The sequence below is a fragment of the Oryctolagus cuniculus genome, chromosome 1 (assembly GCF_051225735.1).
Source record: "Oryctolagus cuniculus isolate XC-2025 breed Fujian yellow rabbit chromosome 1, ASM5122573v1, whole genome shotgun sequence".
In the NCBI taxonomy this organism is placed as follows: Eukaryota; Metazoa; Chordata; class Mammalia; order Lagomorpha; family Leporidae; genus Oryctolagus; species Oryctolagus cuniculus.
This window is the reverse complement of record NC_142867.1, coordinates 214,355,770-214,382,582: the sequence shown is the minus strand read 5'-3', so window position 1 is coordinate 214,382,582 and position 26,813 is coordinate 214,355,770. Positions and strand designations below refer to the sequence as shown.

At 37.9% G+C, this 26,813-nt stretch overlaps 1 protein-coding gene across 1 annotated transcript in view; it reads left to right on the top strand.

Moving 5' to 3' along the window:
* Nucleotides 1-26,813, top strand: part of SVEP1 (sushi, von Willebrand factor type A, EGF and pentraxin domain containing 1) — a 210,656-nt gene that overhangs the window by 45,919 nt on the left and 137,924 nt on the right. Inside the window, exon 3 of the mRNA XM_002708072.6 lies at nt 1,421-1,597. Within this exon, the coding sequence (XP_002708118.4) occupies nt 1,421-1,597 (177 nt within the window). The remainder of the gene's footprint in view (nt 1-1,420; nt 1,598-26,813) is intronic.

Genomic DNA, 26,813 nt, shown 5'->3' with positions numbered 1-26,813 from the left:
TGCAATAGGATTTTGGAAGGCACCACATTTCTTACTCTAAGCTAGCATCTAGAATTCATAATACTTGGGTGGAATTTGTAGATTTGGTAGAAAGAAAACTGTTTTTTTTTTAATTGAAAATCCATGATGATATCAAAGGAAAATTACCTTATTTTCCTCCTCTGTGTTTTCTGAAGCTATTTTAAATTTAGGTGGAAATATTAGTCTCAAGACTTACCATGTTTCTGGCCATTTGCAAAAAACACAGGTTACAGAAAATAATTTTCCTTATATATAATTCTCTCTCCTAGACCTGAATGCCAATATACCATTTTTGATAGCTAAAATTTTCTTGATCCCTAAGTGGCTTCACTACCAAATAAACCTGTGGCCTAATATCTCAGGGCTAAGTCCCAGGAGCCCATGTTGTAGACCTTTGACCCATACCACAATCTGTTGAGCTGGCCTCTTTGCCCTGGTGCTGAAGTCATCCCTATCTATTGTTCAGAGTCTCGATGCATAGGGACAAATGTGCCATCATTGAGGCCATCACCAGCCTCCTTCACAGGTGTTCCCTTGCAACCTGTGTGCCTTGCTGAAATTCATCCACTTGAGTTGCTACTTTAGAACCATCACTCTATCTGGCCCAGCACCAGGCAACTAGAACTGGGATGTGTGCAGACTTTTGAACTTCATCAGCAGGATATGTGGACTAATGGTTTGCTAATTCTATGTCATTTCTTCTGGGTCAGTTACAGTCAACCTTACCCTGTTAAGTCACTTTCTCAAAAGTTTATATGAGTTGTTGGATTCCCAATATGCCTCACTTTAGGGCATGGCTTGAGTAATCAGAATGGTTTCTATTTATACAGCATGTGTTACTTCATTTAAAATTGAGAGAGATCCTAGTTTTATTATTTAACTTAGGTGGCTCTGTTCTTTAAGTCTTTAGTCAAATAACTGGAGAAGTGATGGTATTTATTCCAAAATTAGTAGCTTGCCATCAACACTCCTGCATAGCAAATAGGACTGTGGCTTTATTTCTAACTTGAACAAAGATTTTAGAACTCTGGTTGCTGCTGTCTGATCTCATCCAGAGGCAGTGGAAGCCAGAGGAATGACCTGAAGAACCGACTGCCTTACTTCCTGCTGCATCTGGAGATTCCTCACTGAAGTATTTAATTTCTGCCTGACCCCATGTGGCCTTGAGAACTTATGATGAGCTCCCAGACTGAAATAACTTAACTGGCTGAAACAGATTCCCAGAGTGTGTAGTGAAAATAATGCGCATTCATATTTGGGTGGGAGTAGGGAGCAATTGGGAATTAGACGGATATGAAAAGATCTTTTCTCCAGCTTGCACTTCAGTTTTAAAGGCTAGAAAATATAATGTTCAACCATTAATCACTTTTTATTGCCTTCTGTCATGTGTTATTGACAGATTTACCTTCTGGGAGCTTTGTTCAAGAAGATATGTCCCACTGCTCATATCTTTGTGATGCTGGTAAAGACTGCTGTGACCGAATGGCGAGCTGCAAATGTGGGACACACACAGGTCAATTTGAGTGCATCTGTGAAAAGGGCTATTATGGGAAAGGTCTGCAGTATGAATGCACAGGTAAGTTGCCAGTTGATGTGTTAACTCTGCAAGTTATCTGTTTCTGTGTTCCAAGTGATCCTGAAACGCAATTGATTCAAAACCATAAGTGTGTATCATTGCTCATGAGCCTGCCTGTTGATCTTGATTGGATTCACCTGGCTATATCTGGGCTGTCTAAAATAGCTCTGTTTGGGACAATGAGGCTGTCCTCTATGTGCCTCCCAGTACTCCATTAGGATAGGCTGGGCTTCCTGGGAATTGGTAGCAGGCTTCCAAGAGGAAGGATGTAAATTTTCAAGGTCCCTTGAGTCCTAGGATCACAATTTGGAGGTGGAAGATTTAGTCTTTTTCATTTGTAATTAATCTAATAAAATAACCAAATCTGCCCTGTAGGCTCCTAATCCAAAGTATGTGTCCATCTCTCTACCAGAGTAAAGCCAGTATGATTCTGGTCCAGAGGCCATGTGTAACTTGTTGGATTGTCACATTACAAAAAAAAAAAATGTAACATTTGGGACAGGTGTTTGGCACAGTAGTTAAGATGCCACTTATGACGTTCCCATCCCATGTGGGAATGCCTAGGTTTAAGTTCCATCCTTGATGAATTCCGGCTTTCTTCATGTGCACCCTGGGAGGCGTCTCAAATATTTAGGTCCCTGCCACCCATGTTGATGACCTGGATTGAGTTCCTGGCTCCTGGGTTTAGCCTGGCCCAGTGCCGGGTGTTTAGGACATTTGGGTGAGCCAGCAGATGGAGCATCTTTCACTATGTCTCACAACATATATATAAAAAACTGCTTTTCAAGACATAAAAATAAATAAAGATTTTTTTAAATGCAACATTTTCTTGATACTCACTTAGCTCTTCATGAGCCTCCAAAAAAGGCATCAAAAAGTTCCCTTCAAAAATCAAATTCATTTTGTTGACGTTTGTAATTTTACTTTCTCTAGGTTTTCTTACAAGATCTTTACATTTTCATATTTGATTAAAGAGGCAAGAAGAGTAACTTAGGATTCTTAGATATATCTTGGGAAATACCTTATACATAGAAGTAGGATGTGGTTTTTCTGTCTTGGATAGCATTTTGTTTGTTCTAATTTGACCTAGAAGGCAACAAATTTTCTTGCAGCTTACAGCTCTTCCATCATTTGCTGTTTTGGAAAACTCTATCCCCATGGAAATTAACACCCATGAGGAAAATTGAGGAGCAGTAGGCTTACTTTGCTGTGTGCTGTGTGAACACTCATTACTCGTTTCAAGTGAACATTATTTTACTCTGGCATCTGGGAGATAGACTTGCTGTGAAACACAGAAACATAGTTCTCCACTACCTGTCTGACATGCTTTTTCTCTCCATTTCTGCTTTCTCTTCCTCATGGGACATTGCCTCTTGTGCCATTCTTGTCCTCTCTTTTTTATTCCTGTTGCTCCTCATCTCCTTACCCTTTACTTCCCCTCCCTCTCCTGGCTCGGTTCCCAGCTGGCAGACACATCCTCGCCAGGTCCGACCATCCATGCTGGCCCAGCAGAGTTCCTCCTTGCTTGGCTCCACTCCCACCCTGCTCAGCTTGATTTCTCACTTAAGCAGAAATGAAGATGGGGGAGGGGATCCACCCAGCTGCCTCTGGGTTGGCAATGCGCCTCTCCTTGTCTTTCCCTCCCCTCAAATCTTCCCACACTCCCATCAGCAGCCCAGCTTGGCACACTCCCCAACACCCCCTCCCTGACTCCTCTCAGCCTAGCCTACCAAACACAGGCAGAAAATCTCAATTTCTTTGCTAGATACTTCAGTCAGCATGTCTGCCTTCTGTGTGGTCCTAGACTGAACTGTTCCCTGCCAATGAGCCACCACCATCTTGTGGCTGCCCGGCAGCCTCAGGCACTATGTACAACAGCCCCCACTACTCCATGGCGCTATAATCTTGCATCCCTAGGGCTATGCTGCAGGAAGAGAGAGGAAGCAGTTTACATACTCACACGCCCCTAGTTACCCAAGTAGTTTTGCTGCTACCGGTAGTACATTCCAGGTTGAAAGTTACAGCAATCCTTTATATGTATGAGGTTGGATGAACCTGTTATTGACGCATCAATAGAGTAGTTGGGATCCCTTCTGCTGGTTTGAGCCAAGAACACTGAGTACAAAAGGGTTACTTTATTCATACTTCTCTTAATTTAGTATACCTCAGCTTAATACTTTTTTATATGCCAGGTTTAAATTAGATATAGTTGCATCATTATAAATGTTCACATTATCATTAGCATTTGTTTCTAAGAGATTATGAAAAGTCAGTGATACAGAAACTCCAAAACATACTCCTTCTTCATTTAATTGTAGGAAACAACACTCACTTCTGGTTTCTCCAGTGTATTAGGAGCTAAGAGAAATTAAATAAATTATATGTCTCTTAATGAAAGGTTCATTGCCACTCTTTTCTATCAAGAAGGTTGAAAGCAATTTTAGATTTAAATCATCCTCTACTGAAAACCTGGAAGCAGTGAGCCCTTTTGAAAGTGATTTTTGTCAAGAGATGTTATTATATGCACTTTCTCCATGCCAGGCCCCGTGTCAGGCACCAGGAAGGGAGTCAGTGGTGTGCAAACATGCTTGCTGTCTTCTTGGAACTTATGATCCAGACACGGGAATTAGCTCACAACTGCACACTCTGTGTGTTATTAAATAATAAAAATGTCTATGGTATGAGGAATGGACTCCAGGGAAGACTAAAGTAAGCTCCACGCTAGAATCTGAAGGATTCTAGGCCACAGCTATTTTATTACTCAAGGAGAGGATGATAACTTGCATTTTGAACAGTTGGAATTCTGAGTATTTATCCTCATTGTAGAAATAATGCTTTCAGAACTGAGCCATTCCTCTGTAGAGCCAGAAGAAACCCTAGAGATTATCTGCTCTAAACCCTTCATTCTGCAGGAGGAAATTGAGGCCTGGGGAGAGATGAATACTTTGCTCAAGATGACACAACCAGCCCTCAGTAGGACCTGGGGAGGGACCCAGGACACTTTTCTCTACATCCTGTTGTATTTCCAAAATATTCTACTGCTTGTATTTTCCTTTGAAAATAACTTGAAAACAATGCAATGCAGAGTCCATAGACACTGAATTGTGTTCAAAATATTTAAAAACACAAAACAATATGATTCAAATTCAACCTCTGCCAACAATAAACTTCATGGTTTTAGACAAGTTTGTTTTTTCTGATTTCTTCTGATTCTCATTTTCTTCTGTAAATGATATTAATGGTTTTATTTTAGATAGGTAGGTAGGTAGGTAGGTAAATAAAGTTGAAAACTCTTTTATAGTTTAATTTATGTGTGTGTTGTACATATATATAGTTAAAAACTAAAATGATATATTTATATATACACACACATATATATATATGTATATATATAGCCATGGAGACATACATAGATACTTGAAGATAAGTGACAGTTGTGTGCTTTATAAATTTCACTCTTCTAGGATAAACTAGTAGCCCTTCCCTGAGAAACTGTGCTATGAGAAGGATAAGGAATATCTATGCATGCAGGCAAATACCACCACGAGGCCTTTCACTTACTCAAGGTGAACTATATTATTGATCGGATGAGTATCTGTGAAGATCAAGAATTCTGAATGAGAGAAGGCAATGTGTCATTGAATGTTGAAGAAAGTAGAAATTATTTGCCTTGATTAGGATAAGGTTATATGCTGAGGTTAGTTATGTTTGTTCATTAATTTCCTAGAAAGGTAAGCTAATGGAGATGACTATAAGGGTTTTTTCAACTGTCTATTTGAGGGATAAGGAAATCTCACCCAGCAATCATAATGAAGGGTCTTGAAAAACTTATGTAAATTTGTGAGGGCAAATGTGTATTATATGAACACTATATATGGATTTCAAAAAATGCACACCAAAATAAACATTTTTAATTCCTTTATTCCATGAACTTTTTGAAATACACTTCTATGGTAAATTCATGGTGGAGCTGAAGTAGAATTACAGTCTCCTTATACCCAGCCCAGGGTTCCTTCTTTATATGAGGCTATATCAAATGCTGTCAATTAGACTTCAAAGAAAGCTACCCTCTATGATATTATCATGATTGTCTCTTTTGCCATCATTGTTCCAAGAGTTTGGCCATGTGGGTTACCTGGGTAACCATGGTCTCCAAAACATGTCCAAGACAGTGACTTTACTTAAATTAAACACTATTTCTACTAAACTACTTCATGGACAAGACTCTTTTGCAAAAGATGATTTAAATCATTGTAGATCTGTTAAACATCATGAAAATCTGAACCTGAATGCAAACCTGAAGATATTTGTTAGAAATCTCTGACAACTATCCTTTGCCAAAGAATTCCATTTTATAATACATTATCTGTTTGAGCTGCTTTTAATTTCTCTTGATTCAGAAGTTCAAATTAATTTCAAAATCATTATGTGCTTTTAGCCCATAGTCTTAAAGAGCATGTGCTGGTGTATTTTATGGAAGTTAGGAAAATATGATGTAAATAATCGTAAGTGGAAGAGTGCTTTGTCCATGTAGGTCTCATTCACATGTGTAACAGTACTGAACATCCTTTTACTTAGGAACCGTAAATCTTCTATGCTTATCTCTTCAAATCTGCCCCCTCCCATTTTGTAACTCACACTTCTTATCTTTCCTCTTAATTCTAATCTTTAGGGAACTAGAAATGGAGAAACTCCAGAAACACTCATGTATCAATACTTTTCTTGTCATAAGTCAGTGCTTTATAAATGATGCATGCTATTTTGTTAAAAAGAAAACAATCTACCTAACTCAGTTTGATTTACTGCAAATAGTTGGTATGGTTCAGAGATTCACATGTAGGTATTTTAGCACTACATGATCAGGTTTATAAGATTGAGAAAATATCCTTCTTGGATTAGTTGTTGAATTTCCACTAAGCGGAACAGCTTTGCAAAACTGCAATCTAGTAAGAAGGTTTTTATTTCATTTCTAGCTCTGTTACTAGTATAACTTTTTTTGTTCTTCACTTTAGAATGATAAGATAAATGATTATTGATAATGATAGCTAATATTAAATAGTGCCAGATAACTTTTCCAAGCATTGCTAGATATTAACTCACTTAATCTTCATAATAGCTCTCTGGACTGTTGTTGCATTTTAGAGATAAGGAAACTAAAGTCATGTGAGAGGGGGAGGAGGAAGGGTTGGAAAGTGGGTGGGAGGGGGGTCGGAGGGAGTGTCACTGTGTTCCTAAATCTTTATATGGAATACATGAAACTTGTATAACTTAAATAAAATTTTATAAATTTTAAAAAAAGAGTTTAAGTAACTTGTAAGTGTCATGCAGCTGATAGAGCTGGGTTATAAAACCAAGTTGTCTGGCTTCAGAATCTGCAGTCTAGTCATAGAAAAGCAAAATAGAAATGGACTCACAATTGAAAATATAATTTCAAATTCTGTTAAGTGTTAGCTTGATTCTTATGAGATCAATATTTGATCATCTTCAACCTACAAAATAATAGCTTCATATGGTTCAACTAGTACTGAGGGAGAAAAAAGAACAGAATTAATTATTCAAAACAGAATCAAGTCATGTCTCAACCACTCTTAATGTCTTTTAAATTATGACCTATTCATAGAATAAACTTCAGGGTCCTTAGCATGGCATAGAGGTTTTGTATGATTTGTCCTCTACCCTTTGAACTCAAAGCTGAAACTGTTTATAATTTCCTCTAATTCCCCTCTTGCTTTACTCCCCAGACCTTTATTCCTGCTTCTTCTGGAACCTTTCCCCACCCCTGTTGTCTCCATCAGATTGGTGATTCTAACAGGCAGTGACTTCCTGATTCATTTTGTATCACACCTGCCCTCAGAGCCTATAGTCTGCTCAAGAGGAAGGATTTAGGTAAGAAAGAGATTTTAACACCAGAGCCTTAAGTGGATGCGAGGTCACTTGTTGAAACCTAAGACAACTGCATGGTTTTCGCATCTGCCTTGGACAGCGTAGGATTCCTAGCATAAAGGCACATGGTAAGACATCTTTAAAATGTGCATGATTTATTTGAAAGCAAAATATTTACGTTTGGTTAACCTTTGCCAAGAATGAATTAAATACAGTGGATGGTTGATTTACTAGATTAGTCATTTTAAGGCGGGTAGATCATCAAATCAGCTGTGAAGAGCAGTGAACTCTTGTAAGCCCAAGCAGTTGCAGCTGTTCTGAATTCCCTCTGAAGGGATTTGAGGAGCACAGAATGTAGAGACATTAGGCATCTTCAGGACACTGATCCTTTGCAGATTCACTCTAGTTCAGTGAGTTTGGATGATGATTGGATTGAAGATTGTGCTCATAGCTGACTAGGAGCCAAGAGTGAGACCTGTGTTTCTTGAACTAAAGCTCTAGCTATATTATTTTTCATAGAATGAGAATATAGAAATATTCTATAGAAACAGAAACACTCAAATATTCATGTGGGGATATTTTATTATGCATGTAAATATATGCACATAAATCCCCATCCCCCACTCTGCACATGCTCACACACATACACATTTTCCTGTCTTAATGTTGTATCATTTTTTCGTTTTTGGAAAGAGAGGTGACAAAGAACTCTAGAAATTCTTGAATGGGAACCAGAACATTTGGAAATCTTGTTCTCTAAGCAGAGCTTAGCTGATTTTCTTCTTTTAAAAAAATGTCCCCAGAGGTAGCTAACAATGGATTTGTAAGGTGTAAGGAATTTGTACAATGTATTCCTGTTTGCTTTATATGAGAGACTATTGCTAGCATGTTGATACTGGCTCCAGTCAACTTAAGGAGGATTTGTAACTGCTGCCTAAATTATCCTAGTTTGCTTAACTTCACATCCAAAGAGGTGAATATCCAGCCCTGACAGTGCATTTTCCAGTCTATCAAGGTTCTATAGCATAAAAACATTAAAAATCGGAATATTGGTGTGAAGTCACAAATTCCCAAAATCAGTGTACTGTTTTCTTTAAATACTCATAAAACTATATCTGGTGCCCTAAAATTGCCAAGATAAGGATTGTGACCAATTTCTCCTTATAATTTACAAAATCAAAATTTTTCCCATCTTCCTTTACCTAACCACATTATAAGTGACTCTTTCCAACAACAAATAAGGAGACAATAGGAAAACATTTAAAATCTACTGAAACATGATCTTCAAACATTTTTTCTCTTATAACCCCTAAAAGATACTGAAAATCCATGCATCCTTCATTGATTTGAGTGGCCATCTATACTTTTTCAATAGGATTAAAAGATGATAATTCCCTAAAGTGCATTGACATTTAAAATACAACTGTTGTATGATTTTTCAAATGTACCCACTGAGATCCAAGTACTTCAGCAGATTACTCTCCTCTAGTGCCCATTGGCAAGCAAACACCTTTTCAATGCAAAAATCGTTTTGCATGGTTTTTATTTCCTTAGTTCTATTCCGCTTCTGTTGGTTTCATTGAATGTGTACATTTTGAAACTTCATATGAAAACACTGTTAGGAATTCATCTCTTGGTGGAGTGGATCAGTAATTATTTCATGTATCCATGCTCTTTTATTATTCACTGTTTGAATAAGAGAGCATACAGCATCAATTTCATTTCTTTTTTAAAATTTTTGTAGATTTTAGTGCTAAAAACCTTCTTTATTTAAATATATAAGTGGGACTTGAAATGGTTATGCTAATCTGATATCACTCAGTTCTTGTAGTTCCTCCTGAGTTATATGCCAAAAATAACATCAGTTTTCCATCATCAAAAAATTATCTTCAATGATCTATTAGCTGACAATTTCCTTAAGTCATTTTTTACTTTATTGAAATTGAAGAATTGGAAAACTTTTAACTTGAAATAGAAGCCAATTAGTCATTGTCTCTATTTCTGGAAAGTCCCTAGAAAAGGCTTTAGTAGGACTTACTCAAAAACTGCTTGTTAGTTTCAGTTATTCAAGATGAGTACTGTCTAGAGACCTGCTGTGCAACACAGGGCCTATGATCAGGAAAAGTTCTTTAGAGGCCCTGTTAAAATCACCTTGATTAAAGAAGTTTCCAGATGTCAAGATTTCAATTTAGGTGCAAATGAATGTTGAAGCTTTGGAAAATGAATTTCTTAAAATGGTCTGTGGATAGCCATATGCTAGGTACTCAGTCTTTGCCTGCTACATTCCTCATTTGAAGAAGAGGAAACAGGTTTTTTTTTTTTTTTAATGTTAATTTTTATTTATTTAAGAGGCAGAGTTACAGACGTAGAGAGGGAAAGACAGAGAGAAAGGTCTTCCAACCGCTAAGTTACTCCCCAATGGTCGCAATGGCTGGAGTGGGCCGATCCGAAGCCAGGAACCAGGAGCTTCTTCCAGGTCTCCCACACAGGTGCAGGGGCCTAAGCGCTTGGACCATCTTCCACTGCTTTCTCAGGCCATCAACAGAGAGCTAGATCAGAAGAGGAGCAACCAGGATGTGAACTGGCACCCAGATGGGATGTTGTGCCACAGGCAGAGGGTTAACCTACTATGCTACAGTGCCAACCCTGAAGAACCAGTTTTAATTCATTCAACTACCAAGATGCTAAGCCTGAAGAACCCTTTCTCTATGATCTCAGAGACTACACTTTGATTTGCAGTACAACCACATCATTCACTGCAGAGTTGTTATACATCCAGGAAACACCCAGAAATGTTTTTGCTGTTCTCTCCAGCTTACATTTTTAAAATAAAAAGTTGTGGGGCTGGCACTGTGTCACACACAGCACGTTAAAGCCCCAGCCTGAAGCACAGGCATTCCATATGGGCACCGGTTCTTGTCCCAGCTGCTCCTCTTCCAATCCAGCTCTCTGCTGTGGCCTGGGAAAGCAGTAGCAGATGGCCCAAATCCTTGGGCCCCTGCACCCACGTGGGAGACCCGGAAGAAACTCCTGGCTTCTGCCTTCAGATCAGTGCAGCTCCGGCAGTTATGGCCATCTTGGGAGTGAACCAGTAGATGAAAGACCTCTCTCTCTCTCTCTGTCTCTACCTCTTTCTGTAGCTCTGTCTTTCAAAGAAATAAAATAAATATTTAAAAAAATAAAATGAACAGTTGTTTCTAAGTTGTAGCTAACTACCCATAGTGTGCATGGGGTTGGCATTCACCAAATATTAGATGATTAACCAAGTCTGGACAATAGCCAGAGTTAACAGTTCCAAAATGGTACCTCAAGCAAGTGCACATCATTCTGAATTCTGTGAAATCATTGATGTGCTTTGCAGTATGCTAAGTGCTGGTGACGCCAGCACACATACACATACACATGTGCACATACACACATACACACACACACGCATATACACATATATGAGGGTACTACCAAAACTTGTGGAAAAAATGGAATTGAAAGATAAATTTATGTTGATGTAAAAAAAACTTTGAAATCTATGCAGTTTATTCATAATATGTACTTTCCATAAATTTTTCTAGATCCCTCATATATGAGATTTAGTCCTTATGCAACTATGTACTCATAAATAGTCATTGCTAACAGTGACATGAATCCTCATCATGAAACTGATTCTATCGCTTACCATGTTTTTCTGGGTAAATATTTGGCCCTCAGTTTCCCAGTCTTTAAAACAGAGTTAATAATACTAGTAGGATTGTTATAAAAATCAGATGTATTTAAAAGCTTACTAAGGTACCTGGAATGTATTAAGTGCTTGATTAACACAAATTATTGTGCTCTTCCAGTGGTATATATCCACAAGGGGTGACTTTGACCTCCAGGGAACCTTTGGCAATGTCTGGAGAGAATTTTGGTTCTTATGGCTGGAAGGAGCCATGAGTATTTAGTGTCAGCCAGGGATAGCGCTAGAAAGCCTTCAGTATACCACAAATCCCATGACAGTTCCAAATGCCAATAGCACTGAGGCTGAAAAACCCTGTTCTGCAAATTTATCCCTAAAACCATGGTGTTTGTGTGTGTGGTGCATGTGTGTGTATAAAGCTCCTTTGCATGTACTGATAGTTTTGAGTGTTTTTAATTTATGTCACATTTTAAGGTAAACCATTCTAGGATTCTGTGGATGTTTAGCATTTACGTGATCAATTAACAGACACATAAAACACATCATTAATATTCTTTGTAGTATAAGACAGATGGAATTAAGCCAGTAAAGAAAGGACGGGCCTTCATCTAATTTTAGAGTCCCTGGTTCAAGTACCAGTTCTCCACTTCCAATCCAGTTTCTTGCTAATAAGCATCCTGAGAGGAAGCAATTGATGGCTCAAGTACCTGTGTAGGTGCTACCCACATGGGAGACTTGGACTAAGCTCCAAGCTCCTAGTTTCAGCCTGGACCCAGCCTTGGATGTTGTTGGCATTTGCAGAGTGAATCAGTGGATGGAAGATTTCTGTCTGTCTGTCTCTGTCGTGCTACCTTTCAAATAAAAACGAAAATAAATTGAAAATAAGTCTCTTTGAGATTTTAAAATAATGTTGCATTCCCCTTTTAATCTTAAATATCATTTTTTTCCTGACTCACATGGGAAAATGGCACATTTTTATGGGGTACCATGTGATGCTTTGATACATGTATACATTATGTAATGTTCAAATCAGGATAAAAATGTCCAGCTTCTCAAATGCTTTGATGGGGAGAACATTCACAAACCTTTCTCCTTGTTTTTTTTTTTTTTTTTTGAAAAAAATATACTGTGCATTGTTATCTATAGTTAACCTATTAAGCAGTAGAACATCAGAGTTGCTGTCTCCTACCTACCTAAAATTTAGTCTCCATGAATCAACCTTTCCCCCCATCCTTCCCTCCCTTCTCTCTCCCATCTCTGGTTACTACCAATCTACTCTCAACTTCTACAAGATCAACCTTTTAGATCTAATTTGTGATTGAGATCATGTGGTATCTGTCTTTCTGTGCCTGGCTTAACAGAGGACCTAACAGAGTGTCCTCTGGGTCCATCCGTGTTTTTGCAAATGACATGATTTCATTCGTTTTAATGACTTACTATTTCATTGTGTATATGTACACTTTGTTTACCCACTCATTAGCTGACGGACACTTAGGTCTCCATTTCTTGGGTGTTGTGAATAGTGCAGCAATAATCCTAGCACTGCAGATGTGTCTTTGACAGGTATGTCTTTGACAGATTGACAACAGTGGGCTTGTATTTCTTTCTAAACAGTTTTAGAATATTGAAGTCATATGATTCAATTAGGGTTGAATTATCTGTTGGGTATGACCATTGCAGGGTCTGGTGCTGCAGCTACCCCAAACGGCTTGTGGCTGCTGACAATTTGATCCTTTCTGTGGCTCCAGGTGTGTGCATTTTTATTCCCTTTGTTGGAATATCCTATTTCTTGTTTGTCTGTCCAGTTCATACCAGTCCTTCAGGATTCACAACAAACTCAATTGTCTTCTGAAGCCTTTCATCCTTTCTTTTGTATAATCACCTCTGACACAGACCTAGCTTTTTGGTTCGCTTCTGTACCTTCTCTCTGTTCACACTTATTACATAGTATCATCAATTTTAGTAAGGTTGTCTTCTCTAACACTTTGTGAATTCCTGTAGATGTCTATACCTCTTTTTTATAGCCTCTGTTACATGGCGTGTGGACTTGGAGCAGGTATTAAATTTTTGGTGAATGAATGAATGACTTAATAAGTAAAGCAAGTTGCATGTTTGAATACTTGAGCACAGCATATGGAAACTCTGCTTGGTTCCCAACTTCCTAGGAATTTTCCATTCCTTTTTTGGAGAAGCAAAGGTGAACAAGTCTACTGACCCTAAGAAACACTGGCTTAGTATCAAAGTAAGCCATCTGGAAGGCCGAGTTCCACAATAGGAAGTGGATAATCACACATTTATCTCTTTCATATTATCTAGTTACTGAGATTGCCTCCAAATTTATCCCTAAAACCATGGTGTGTGTGTGTGTGTGTGTGTGCATGTGTGTGTATAAAGCTCCTTTGCATGTACTGATAGTTTTGAGTGTTTTTAATTTATGTCACATTTTAAGATAAACCATTCCAGGATTCTGTGGATGTTTAGCATTTACGTGATCAATTAACAGACACATAAAACACATCATTAATATTCTTTGTAGCCTGTTGTTAGAATTTTCCATTAAAATTTGAGATTTACAAATCTTGCCAAAATATGGGGGCAATTAAACAAATGTAAATCATGAGCTGTAGAATAAGTTATAAGAAAATAAATAAACATATGTGAAATACTTAAGGCAAAACTATAAAACTAACAAATCAAGAATATTGTATTTAATAATCAAAGCAAAAAGGAAGTTGTTTTACTATTCGCATGCTATATTATTGTCACATGGAAAAATTAAGGAACCAACTGAAAGCCACTAGCATGATAAGAATAAATTTGTCAGGTGGCAAGATGAAAACTGTAGGTATATTTTCTAATGGAAAAAAATTAAGTTTTAAAAATATGATAAAATCTCATTTATGCTAACAAAAAATAAATATTTCCTAAGGTAATTTGAATGAGAATTGTGTGACTTTCAAGAGGAGCCATAAGGCTTTAGTGAAACTGGTATGTGAACCAGAATTCTGATTCATAACTTTATGCACATTGATTGTCTTTTCCAATATGGAATACTTTCCAACACATTCCGTGTGTCTAAGTGTCTATGAAGGAATAGCCTTGAAAGAATATCATACTTCTTCAGTGACCAGGATATTTCAGTCTCCAAATGGTAGTTTCTTTACTTTGTTTGCTTCTAGATGTACCTTGAAATGTTTGCTTCTCTCTTGGGCTTTTTAACTAATGTGTTTTCACTACACTTTATCTTTTGAGATAATTTTAGACTTATGTGCAGTTTTAAGAAATTATAATATAGAAAGATTTCCTATATCATTTTCATAATTTTCCCCAGTGGTACCATATTGCAGAATGGTAGTACACTGTCACAACCAAGATAGTGATACTGATCCAGTCAACATACAGAAAACTTTCACCATCCTCAGGATCCTTCATGTTGCTCTGTTAGAGACTTAACTACTTTTTTTTCCAACTCCTCCCACACTCCTTTTTAATCTCTTGAGTCCATTAATTTGGTCTCTATTTCTGTAATTTCCTCATTCTAAGAATATTATATTCATGGAATCATATAGAATGTGGCATCTTGAGGCTGGCTTTTTTCACTTGGTACAATTTTCTTCCAGGTTGTTCCAAGTAGTAGTAATTATTTCATCATATAAATGTAGACTAGTTTACCAGTTTGCCTGTTGAAGGACACCTGGATTGTTTCCAGTTGGGGAATTTTATGAATAAGACTGCTAGAAACATTTGTGTATAGGTTTTTTATGAATATAAATCTATTTTGTTAGACCAAGTGTGCAAGAGTGCAATTGTATTGGAATTGCATGATTGATTTTTAAAGAAACTGCCCAAACATTTTCTAAAATGGGTGAACCATTTCACATTTCCATAAGAAATATAGGAATGATTCAGTTGTTTCTCTGTACCCTTGCCAGGCTTTGTCACTATTTTTAATTTTAATGATTCTGATAGGTGTGTTGTGACATGCAATTTTTGTTTTAATTTGCATGTCCCCAGTGACCAATGATGTTGAGCATCTTTTCATATGCTTATTTGCCATCTGTATGTTTTGTTCAGTGAGCTCTCTCCTTATGTCTTTTGTCCATATTCTAATTGGTTTGTTTGCTTTTTTATTTTTAAGTTATGACACTTGTTTATATATTTTACATACTGTTCCTATGTCAACTATGTGATTTGCAGATATTTTCCTCCATTCTGTAGCTTGTGTTTTTTATTCTAGGGGAATCTTTTACAGAGCACATGCCTTTGATGAAGTCCATTTATCAAATTTTCCTTCTTTGGGTTGTGCTGAGTATCAAGTCTAAGGTCTTTTCCTTATCCTGATTCCTGAGGATTTTCTCCTATGTTTGTTTTAAATGATTTTTGTAGTTTTTGATTTTATATGTAAGTTCATGAGCTAATTCCTGTATAAGGTGTGAGATGTAGGTCAAGGTTAATTTTGTACCCTTGATGTCTAATGTCTCTAGCATCATTTTTTTTTGAAAAGGCTTTCTTTCCTCCATTGAATTGCTTTTGTTGCCATGTTGGAAATCAGTTGAATACATATAGCTCTATTTTTGGATTCTTCCATTTCACTGATCTATCAGTTACTGTGGTCTTGATAACTATAGCTATTAGATAAATCTTGAAATCCTGTAGACTAACTTCTCTCACTTTATTCTTTTTTATCAAAATTGTCTTAACTATTCTACTTCTTTTGCCCTTCCATGTAAATTTTGGAATAAATATATTTTGTTGTCTACATCCACAACAAAAGTCTTGCTGGAGTCTTCATGGGAATTTAATTATATCTGTATATCCATGTGAGCAGAAACAACATCTTCACCATGCTGAACTGTCCAGTCAGGGATGTGATTGATTTATTTTGATCTTTTTTGACAACGTTACAGTTTTGCCTCGACCATCAAACATAATATAGAAAACTAGAGAGGAGGAGAAAAATGTATTGAATTCATTCATGTTTTTCTTATCATGCTCTTTCTTCCTAATATCCTGAATTTCCTTATTCTAGTATTTTCTTTCTCTTCTGAGAACTTCCTTAAATAATTCTTATAAAATGTATCTTCTGGTGACAAATTCTCTGTTTTCCTGCATCTAATAATATCTTAATTTCCCCTTCTTTCCTGGTATGAATTAATTCATTAAGAAGAAAATTTTGTTTTAATAGTTCTTTTCTTTCAACACTTGAAAAATACAGTCATTTCCTTCAAGCCTCCATGGTTTCTGATGAGAAAATCACTGTGTTTCTAATTGTTCCTTCCCCCCCTCCCCTTTTTGTCTGGCTGCTTTCCAGATTTTTTTCTTTGTCGTTTATGTTTCAGAAATTTAATTATGATGTGTCTTGGCATGAATTTCTTTGCTTTTATTCTGTTTGGGATTCCCTCAGCCTTTTGAATCTGCAGACTTATATCTCTTGTCAAAATTGGGAAAATTTCAGCCGTTAGTTTTTTGAGTATTTTTTTAGCCCAAACTCTCCTTCCCAAACTCTGATGACATGAATGCTAATTCTTTTGTTAGAGTCCCACATGTCCCCAAGGCTATGCTCATTTTTAAATTATCTGTTTTCTTCCTGTTGTTCAGATTGTATAATTTCCATTTTTTCATCTTTTAGCTCATTGCTTTTTTTCCTCACTGTCCCTCTATCCCATTATTGAGCTCCTCCACTGAGTTTTTTATTTTGGTAATTGCATTTTTCATCTTTAAAATTTCCATTTGGTTTTTCTAAGGATCTTTCTGTGTTTTCATTTGTTTTCAGAACAAATTGTACCTTGAAGCCTCTTTTTTATAGCTGCTCAGAAAATGTTTCAGATTATTCTTAACATCCTTGTCCTCTCTGTATTGGCCTCTTTGCTTTTAATAAACCGATTAGTTTATTTATGTATTTATAAGGCAGAGTTGCAGAGAGAGGGAGAGACAGAGACAGAGAGAGAGAGAGAGAGAGAGAATCTTCCATCACTGGTTCACTCCCCAAGTGGCCACAACTGCCAGGGCTGGGCCAGGCTGGAGCCAGGAGCTTCCTCTGGGTCTCCCATGTGGGTGCAGGGGCCCAAGGACTTGGCCATGTTCCTCTGCTTTTCCAGATGTATTAGCAGGGAACTGATGGGAAGTAGAGCAGCTGAGACTGGAGCCACTGCTCACATGGCTGCCTGCGTCCATCACATCCATTGCAGGCAGTGGGTTAAGCCACAATGCCAGCCCTGTGTTGGCCTCTTAATGATATTTTTTTAATTTAGTTTGAGATCTTCCTGGTCCTTGATATGACCTATGATTTCTAACCAGAGCCTATACATTTGCACATTGTGTTCTGTGACTCTGGGTCATATGTAAACTTTGGTTTTAGCTGGCTTTCTCTGACACTGTTCCCTTCGGAAAAGGAGGATGAGAAGCACAGCCATGTTCCTACCAAGTGAAAACAGGAACCCAGCTCCTCATTGCAGTGCGTTGGAGTAGCGCGGAATAAGCCTCCTTGTTTCAGGGTATGGATGGAAATTCTGGCTCCTCACTGCTCCTCCATTGATACTATCCTGGCTGGGAGGGCTAAGATGGCTTGAATGTTGCTCCCACATGACCTCTACTGACAGCACAGGGAGAGCGCCTGTTTACTGCTTAGTGTTCATGAAAGTCCCTAATCATCCAGTAAGACTCCTGACAACACCCCAGTAGGGAGCAGGGAGGGCCCCTTGTTACTTCTGGGTGACTGGTGGAAGTCAGGTGTGATACCCATCCCTGTGGTCACCATTGGTGACTCATCCTCCAAGTTGGCCCTCTCTGGTACCACTCCAGCAGAGGTGTTAGGGAGCCTCACTACAGCCTTGCAAGAGTGGGTTCTGGGCTCCCCACTTGGCTTGTGCTGTTATGACTAAGGCTGGGCCATAGTTTTTTCTGAAGTATTTGGCTATAGTAGAGGAGAACAGCCTTGTTGTCTGTTGTCAAGAAGTGCTCTATCTTACCAGGCTGCCCTTTTCCACATCCTTTGGCTAGAGAGAGCGTGTTTTGTTTGTTGCTATTTTGTTTTGCAGTGCACATTGGTGTTTGGGTTGTCAACTTGTCCAACTCCAAGTCTAGAGTATATAAGGGAAAAGAAAACCCAAGAAACTCCTCACCGTGTTTATTGTCCCTTGGATCTCGAGAGCTCTGGCTGATCTGACTTCTTAACTTCACATTGGAGGGTCACTTTATGTTTATTTTATATATAATACTCAGGATTTGTAGTTGTACTTACTAGGAGGATGAAGAAAAAGTTCATCTACTCCATCTTCCTGGAAAGAAGTGCTCTTTGTGTACATTATTTCTTCTGTTGATATAGTTTTTTCCATACTGGTTGTAAGTATGCGTTTTTCCCAGATGTTTTACCTGATGACTTTTTTCTACCGTAACTAGAATGAAATGGGAAAACATGGTTAATGGCTACCAAATAATGGCTGAAAACTTTAGAAACACAGAGAAAACCATAATGTTTATTAAGCAACAAAATTAATCACATTGAGGTTCTTAGCTTATCCTTGCATATAGGAATATGTGGGAGTGAGGAAATTATGCCATGTGTTTCAGTTAAATGTTATCATCCTCCAAATCCTTCTCCAATAGGGCTCCAAAATGGTCTTGTTACACACCCTAACTTAAAACATTGTCACTATTCCTGTTGTCACTAGGATAAACTCCTACTTTTGACTACGCTTTATTCAACCTTGAGATGCCTGGCACTACTTGCCTTTCTGGTCTCACTCCAGCCAGAGTGAACTCTCATTTTTCAAGCATATCAAGTCTTTGTTGTCTGTAGGTCAATCCGTGTTGATCCCTCCATCTGGAATGCCTTTGACCCTCACACCTATTTGTGATCTAGCCTCACCTTTGAAACCATTTTGACTAACAAAGCTAACCTGAGTAGTTTACCCCGGTCTCAAGTCTGGATTATGCTCCTCTTTTGTGTTGTTATGTAACATGTCACTTTCTCCTATTTAATTGTCTATTTAGTGCTATGACTTGTGGGCAGGTTTTAGTGCAACTGTTAAGACACTGCTTGGGATGCCTGTGTCTCATTTCAGAGAGGGCTGGCTTGAGTCCTAGCTCTGTTCAGAATTCCAACTTGCTATTAACATGCAACCTGGGAGGCAATGGGCAGTGGTTTCTTGTGGGCATCTGGGCAGTGAACCAGTGGATGGGAGATTCTCTCTCTCTCCCTCTCTCTCTGGCTCTCTCTCTCTCTCTTTCTCTGTCAACCAGTGAATGGGAGATGCAGATATATTCTCTCTGTTGCTCTCTTTCTCTCTCTGTCTCCCTCCCTCCCTGCCTCCCTTACCCTTTCTCTCTCTCCCTTTCTCTGTCTTTTAAATAAATTATTTTTAAGCTATGACTAACATAAGAGTACAGAAGGGGTTCTGTCTTATTCTTTTCTGTATCCCCCTCACCCTATTACTTATCCTTCTTGTCCCTCCTGAGGATCACAGATACTTAGTTTTTCAGCTAGGCTGCACATACTAGGAATCATTCTTTTTTCCTTTCTGTCTGGTAAGGTCAAGTGTACCAGGTCCGATGTATGCCGATTCTCCCTTGCCTTAGGACAAGCTAACTTTCAGCAGGCACGCATCAGTACAGTTGGAAATGCTGTTAAAATCTTAAACTCATGAACTGTTTAGTAAAGCACGGCTGCCCAGAGATCATTGAGTGCCCCTTTACTGATCTGATCCCCTTTTCAGCTTCACTGGGCCATCCCACAATCCACAGTAACAAAGAAAACCTGGCAGATAAGTCAGTATAAGAGCCTTGTTTTGCATTGCTGCTGCTGCTGCTGCTACCTGTTCTTACTGATCAGTGACTATGCCATTCTAGATTGTGATATTTTGAATATTGTTCCTTCCATGGATGGAGTTTTCTCCTGGAAGACCCTCAAGTCTGCTTGAACATAGGGAGACTCTGTTGGGCATATACATGGCCTAATCCCAGAGAAGGAGCTCCCCTAGGTTCAAAGTGAACCCCTCTAGCTCCGAATTCTCAGGCCTTCACATTTAACTAGTGATTAATTGGTAATTTTTAAAACTGTTATACTCAGTGGTAATGAGAATACAATGTTATACACTTTCAAACCTGATAATGGGACTATAAAATAGTTCAACAATAGGCTCACGAGTTTTAAAAGTTAATATTATTTTATCTAAGAACAAAATTTAAGCGAATCAAAGGGAACAGCTGTCTATAGAAAAGTTGTCTACAATTGTAAAAAATAGGAATCAAACTGAATTTCAAGCACTAAAAGAAGAGTTTAACCTAACTGGTTGAGTCTGTTGTACGTTGTATTCCCTTCATTGTAATATCTTGAGTTATTAGCCATTTTAGAAAGGAAAAAGATGGTTAAAATAATTCTAAAAATCCTCAGACATCCTGTCCTCAGAGTACTTTCCCACAAAGATTTGATTGTAAAACTCAAGATGATCTTAGATTTTTCTACCCAGACAGTAAACACCTTAAAACATTCAAGCATACCTAGTTTTCAACAAAAAAAGGCTTTACCTAAATACTCTATGCTTATGAATATTGTATTTATAGACAAATGTATGTGTGTGGATGTATGGATGGGTATATTGCATAACATACCCGTGTATTAATTCTTAACAGATGACAATTTCTCTTTGGCTGCATCTTCTTTAATATGCAGTCCTTTGAGGGTTTGGGTTTATGTCTTTTGATAGACTTGTCCTGATCCATCACTAACCTCCTGGTGAGTCTGAGCAGGTGCTTACATTTGCAGCATGGCATCCTGCAGCGAGGGTGCCATTTGCTGCTATGGCACCACACAGTGCTCACATTCACAATTTGGTGTAAATTGTCTGTACTCCAGCCAAATAAGCTAACCAATCACAGGGAGCATGGCAGGTGCTAATGCATTTTGCACAGAATTCAGAATGTGCAGAATTCAGTGGTTGAAAGTCTCCTTCTCTAATTCATTGAGGAAAATAGAAAAGATCTTGACTGCCTAATAAAAAAGACAGTCCCTGTATGCATTTCTAGATCCCTGTCTTGTATTTGTGAAAACACTGTGGAGCATAAGGATAACAGATTCTTTCTAGGGCAGTTTTGCCCTGTGCTCAAAATCCCTCAAAATCCTAGCACAACTATTTGTAGGAACAGATTTTTTATTCATATAAAATCCATAAATGTGAAGGAAGTGTTACACTGTAATAATTCAGAGCATTTTCCTGGAGGCCCGGATTCTTGCCGCCCTGCCTACATGTAGCGGAATCCAGGGCTTTGGAAGGGCACACCTCCAAGGGCGCCATTATAATCCACATGGATAGACATAGCCAAATGCAATTCATGCAGCTCCTCTAAATGTATACTCTTTAAAAAGATTCACTAGACTTTAGAAATGAATTGTGCAAAGGAACAGAAGCTCTCAATATTTATTGCATTGTAAAAATATTAATCTTAGATTATGTGTAAGAAAGAATCTTGTAAAATGTAAAGCACTACATGATATGTGTTGTAAATATGAAAATCATGTCTTAGATAGTCATCTAAGAAACTAATATTTAATAGAGAGAATGGAGAATTGTTTGTGTTTTACAAATTCCATACTGGTTGTGTTTGAATCTACTTCAGTCCAAAAATTGCATTGTCAGCTGATTAAAAATCTAATGTTAACACAGAATGATAACATTAGGAATCACACTTCCAGTAATAGCAGCTAATAACCACCACGAGGTTTCTGAAAAAGAGAAAGCACTTATTTTAACGGCAACAGAAAGAACATTTAAGAAATAATATTTGGTACATGTCCAGGAAGGAAACATCTCATTTAAAAAGAACCATAGCACTTTACCAAGACTTGTGAAACTTGTTCCAATCACAGATGTATTTCATCTTTTCAACTTTTGCTTGGTTTTGGATGAAGAACTTTCCCCCTTGGGAATCAAGGAAGTTGATTACACCTCTCCCACCAGAGTTGTGCAATCCCTTTAAATAGTTCGCCTGAAGTCTGTTTCCCATTATCATTATGAGTTTCACAATACATTTCCAAATGTACTTTTGGATATTTTTATCCAAAATGCTGTTCTCCAGTGTTGTAAACTCTTGATTATTATAAAGTTTTGGGAGAGTGATATTGTGAGATCCATTCCTTCTAGTATAATGTTATTTTTTAAAAATAAATTATAAGTTCTGTAGCCAAAATCTGACCACTCATTTGAAAGTTTTCTTTAAGTTGCTTTTTAGTATGTATTCTATTTCTAGAACCATCCAATGTTAGCTTTGGGAAGCTCACAAACATCATGAATTGTGACTTCTGTATTTTGTAGGAAATAAATAAAATAAAATACAGTCATTTGCCAGTGACCGTATAGTTTGTTAGAAGAGCCAAGACTGCAGCTCAGTTGTCTTCACTCCAAGGCTAATGTCCTTTAACATACTTCACTGGCTTCAGTCACCCACATCAAACCCACCTTCTACCTTCCAGCAGAAGCTGTTTCCTCCAGGTGACTTCTGGCTCACACAGTGGGACGGACAAATAATTGGGAGACTCCCTGAACTGACAAGAACATGTTGCTTGTCATATGAATCAGACAAGTGTGTGTCCCATACAGTGTGGTATTTGCCAGTGCTGAGGTAAAGATGACGAACTTTGTGAGCTTGGAAGAGAGCGCCAGGCTGAAGAGCCAGAAAGAGAGAGTGTCTGACGAAGTTAGAGAAGCCTCGAAGAACAAGGTAGAATCCGGAAGAATCTGGAGGGTCACCCACATGCAGGAAAGTATTTGCAAAGGCAGAAACTCAGAATTCTAATGCAATAAATGTGGTGGCACAAACTAGCTCAGTGATTCTGGATATTAGAATGTGCTAGCTCATTGATTGTGGAGCACATTAACCAGGGTATGGAATTCACTGGTGCAGGGTCACTCACAGAAGCAGGAAAGGAACAGACAGTCAAAGATGTCTTTATATTCCAGACTAAAAAGAGAGAGCCCTATCCTGCTGGTACAGTGATTTGATCGAATTTTTTTTTTTTGGTTGGTAGAAAGATTTGATTGATTTGAAATTTTAGAGAGAATGTGATTTGATTGGGTTGAAATTTTAGGTAGAACATGATTTGAAATTTTTGAAAATGTTCCAACAGCAACAATTAAGGTGCATTAAAGGGTAGAGATATGAGTAAAGGTGGAGGGACCAGCAAGGACAGCTTTGGAAAAACCCAGAAGAGAGATGACGACGTCGTATCTAAGACAGGGGTAACACTGAGGGAGAGGAGGGAAATGTGGAAGATTTTTAGGGAGGAAGCCCCAAAGAGTGTGCTTTTTTATTTATTTTTTATTTATTTTTATTTTTTATTTAGTAAATATAAATTTCCAAAGTACAGTTAATGGATTACAATGGCTCCCCCCCATAATTTCCCTCCCACTCACACCCCTCCCATCTCCCGCTCCCTCTCCCATTCCATTCACATCAAGATTCATTTTCAATTCTCTTTATATACAGAAGATCGATTTAGTATATATTAAGTAAAGATTTCATCAGTTTGCACCCACACAGAAACACAAATTGTAAAATACTGTTTCAGTACTAGTTATAGCATTACTTCACATTGGACAACACATTAAGGACAGATCCCACATGAGGAGTAAGTACACAGTGACTCCTGTTGTTGACTTAACAATTTGACACTCTTGTTGATGGCATCAGTAATCTCCCTAGGCTCTAGTCATGAGTTGCCAAGGATATGGAAGCCTTTTGCGTTTGCCGACTTCGATCTTATTTCGACAGGGTCATAGTCAAAGTGGAAGTTCTCTCCTCCCTTCAGAAAAAGGTACCTCCTTCTTTGATGGAGTGTGCTTTTCTTTCTGATGTTGAAGGAAATGCCAGAAGGAGAAAGGAGAGTGATCTCCAAGGGCAGACAGCCACAACCATGAAGTGAAATTTGGAAATCAAGACGATACCTCTCTTTTTATATGACGTTTAGTAAGTTTTAATTGATTTTACCCAAGTAATACCTATAAGTTGGAGCAAAACTAGAGAGGCAGGCACAGCAATTGAGATGCTGCTTAGGGGCCAGTGCTGTGGCACAGTAGGTTAAAGTGCCACCTGCAGCACTGGCATCCCACATGAGTACCACATCAAGTCCTGGCTGTTCCACTTCTGGTCCAGCTCCCTGCTTCTGCAATAACTGATACAGCTGGTTCTATTTCTCTCACCTTAGTTTATGCTGTTTTTGTTTTAATTCCCACTTGCTGTTCTTTTCCATGATATTTATCATTTAGGTTCTTTGTTACTTCATTTCCTCCACTGATGTGAAGATTATACATTTTTCTCTCTCTTCGTAGTTATATATTTTTTAAAAAGATTTATTTATTTATTTGAAAGTCAAAGTTGGAGAGAGGGAAAGACATAAGAGAGAGAAAGAGAGAGAGAGAGAGAGAGAGAGATCTTCCATCCTCTGATTCACTCCCCAGATGGCTGCAATGGTTGAAGCTGGGCCAATATGAAGTCAGGAGCCAGGAGTTTCATCTGAGTCTCCCACTGGGATGGCAAGGGCCCAGGTACCTAGGCCATCTTTTGTTGCTTTACCCAGGCCTTTAGCAGAGAGCTAGATCATTAGTGGAGCAGCCAGAATTCAAACCAACGCCCATGTGGGCTGCCTGCCCCACACATGGCAGTTATGTGTTTGTAATGTAGAACTTGAACCTGTATTTTTTTCACTTTGATCATATTGGTGAATATGAATAGAAATGAGAAATTTACGTTCTTACTACCCAGTTTCTCATCTATTTCAAACATTCTTAATATTATACAATGATTATTTTCTTGCTTTAATGTGCAACAAATTTTATAATTTTCATTGTAAAATGGGGCTTTATGCAAATTTTACATTTGTTTTCATTATTATAATATTTTATCATTACATTAAGCAATTTACTCAGTCCCACAAGTTCGTTTATCTCAAGCAATTTAATACTATTTTTTATTCTTTGTTTTTATTTTATTCTCAGTCAGTGAAATACATTTTTATTCCTAAACTCATGTGCATCTTCAAATTTCTTTCTTTTCTCTCTTACTTACCAACAGTTCACAAATACAGAATTTGTGGTTTAGAAATTTTTTTCACGTAACCATATATCTCATTCCATTCTTTTTATTTGCATTTGTTTTTCTACAGAAGAAATGAAGCATCAATTTGATTTTCTCATGTATGACTATCTTCTTTTCTTTTCTATAATTTTGTAGTATTTTCCTTGTAGTATTTTTCCTTTATCCTTGGTGTGAGCTTTTATTAAGTTTGCCTGAGATTTGAGTATTTTTGTGATAAAGTTTCAAGTAAGGAGCATGTTATTTTATTATTAACTTAACTCTGTTTCCAGATTTACTCAGTTCCATTGTTCTGGAACTATCTGACTTCTTTCTATTGCCACAAATCACATTTTTAATTTTAATTAAAAGTTATAATTCAGAGTTTCTTTTTCTATTTTTGCATTTAACTCAATCATGTTCTACAGCTGCTGACTTCTGTTTAAGAGATGATCTTCTTACATCTCTATGGGGATGCTGAGAAAATACTCACTGAATTATTTAAACAAAGAAATATTTGGGAATAGAAACACTTCAATACTCACTGATACAGTATTTCAGAGTAATGTTCCTTTTTATGCTAAGTGTTTTTTCACAAGTCTCTTATTTGTAAAGTGGTTTTCTCATTCTTAATAGTCACAAGTATATCTAGGTCTACAGTTTCTCACTGTGTGTATCAGTTTTTAAAGCAAGAATTTTTAGAAGCATGATTAGTTTTTCTAATAATTATACTTTATATCTTATCTCTGAATATAGCATTTTTATATTTTTAGGAAGTTATAATGGTTTAGCTTCAGCTCTAACATCCAGGAGATCTGGTTGTGAGACACAGACCTGCACTGGTGAAGAACATCACCTGTGCTTCGCAGCTGTCTGGGTTCAAATCCCAGCTCTACTACTTACTGCTTAATGCTGCCAAGCTATTTACACACTTAATGCCTTAATTTTCTCACCTATAAAATAGGATTAATAATATTGCCACTTCATAGGGTATTTAAGAGATTAAAAAGAAAATACTTATAAAATACAGAGAATCATCCTTGGGACATAGTTTCTACTACATATATAATTGTGAAATCGGAGATGACCCCCTAAAATTTATACAAAAATGTGGCTCCTTAAAGTTCCCCAGAAGCACCATCTGGGGTGCCACATATGCTACCGGAATTTGGGGTGCCATATGATATGACCATATACTTATTAATAAGTCCCCAATATTAATAAGCCCAAGAGGGTTCTTGCCTAATATTTAGAGAAGAATTCTAAATACTGGCACAGATAAACGAGGCAGCATGTTACATTTTAAGCCTTTATTTAGTGAGAAAGATGCAGAGAAGAGTGAGAGCTTTATCTAAGAGAGAGAGGTAAATCTGGGTTCATACAGAGCACCAGGAACCAGCCACGTGGAGGAGCATCTAGGCCTGGAAGCCTAGGCCACGTGTCCTGGAGGCGCCCGACTAGAGCAAGCCCACTCCTGGCAAGAGGCCAGGGAAGAAGAGAAGGGCCAGGACAACCATGTCCCAGGCTTTTAACCCACTTCCAAAGAGGAGTGGTTAATTAACCTGATTGGCTGGTGGGCACCCAGGTGTGGCCAGG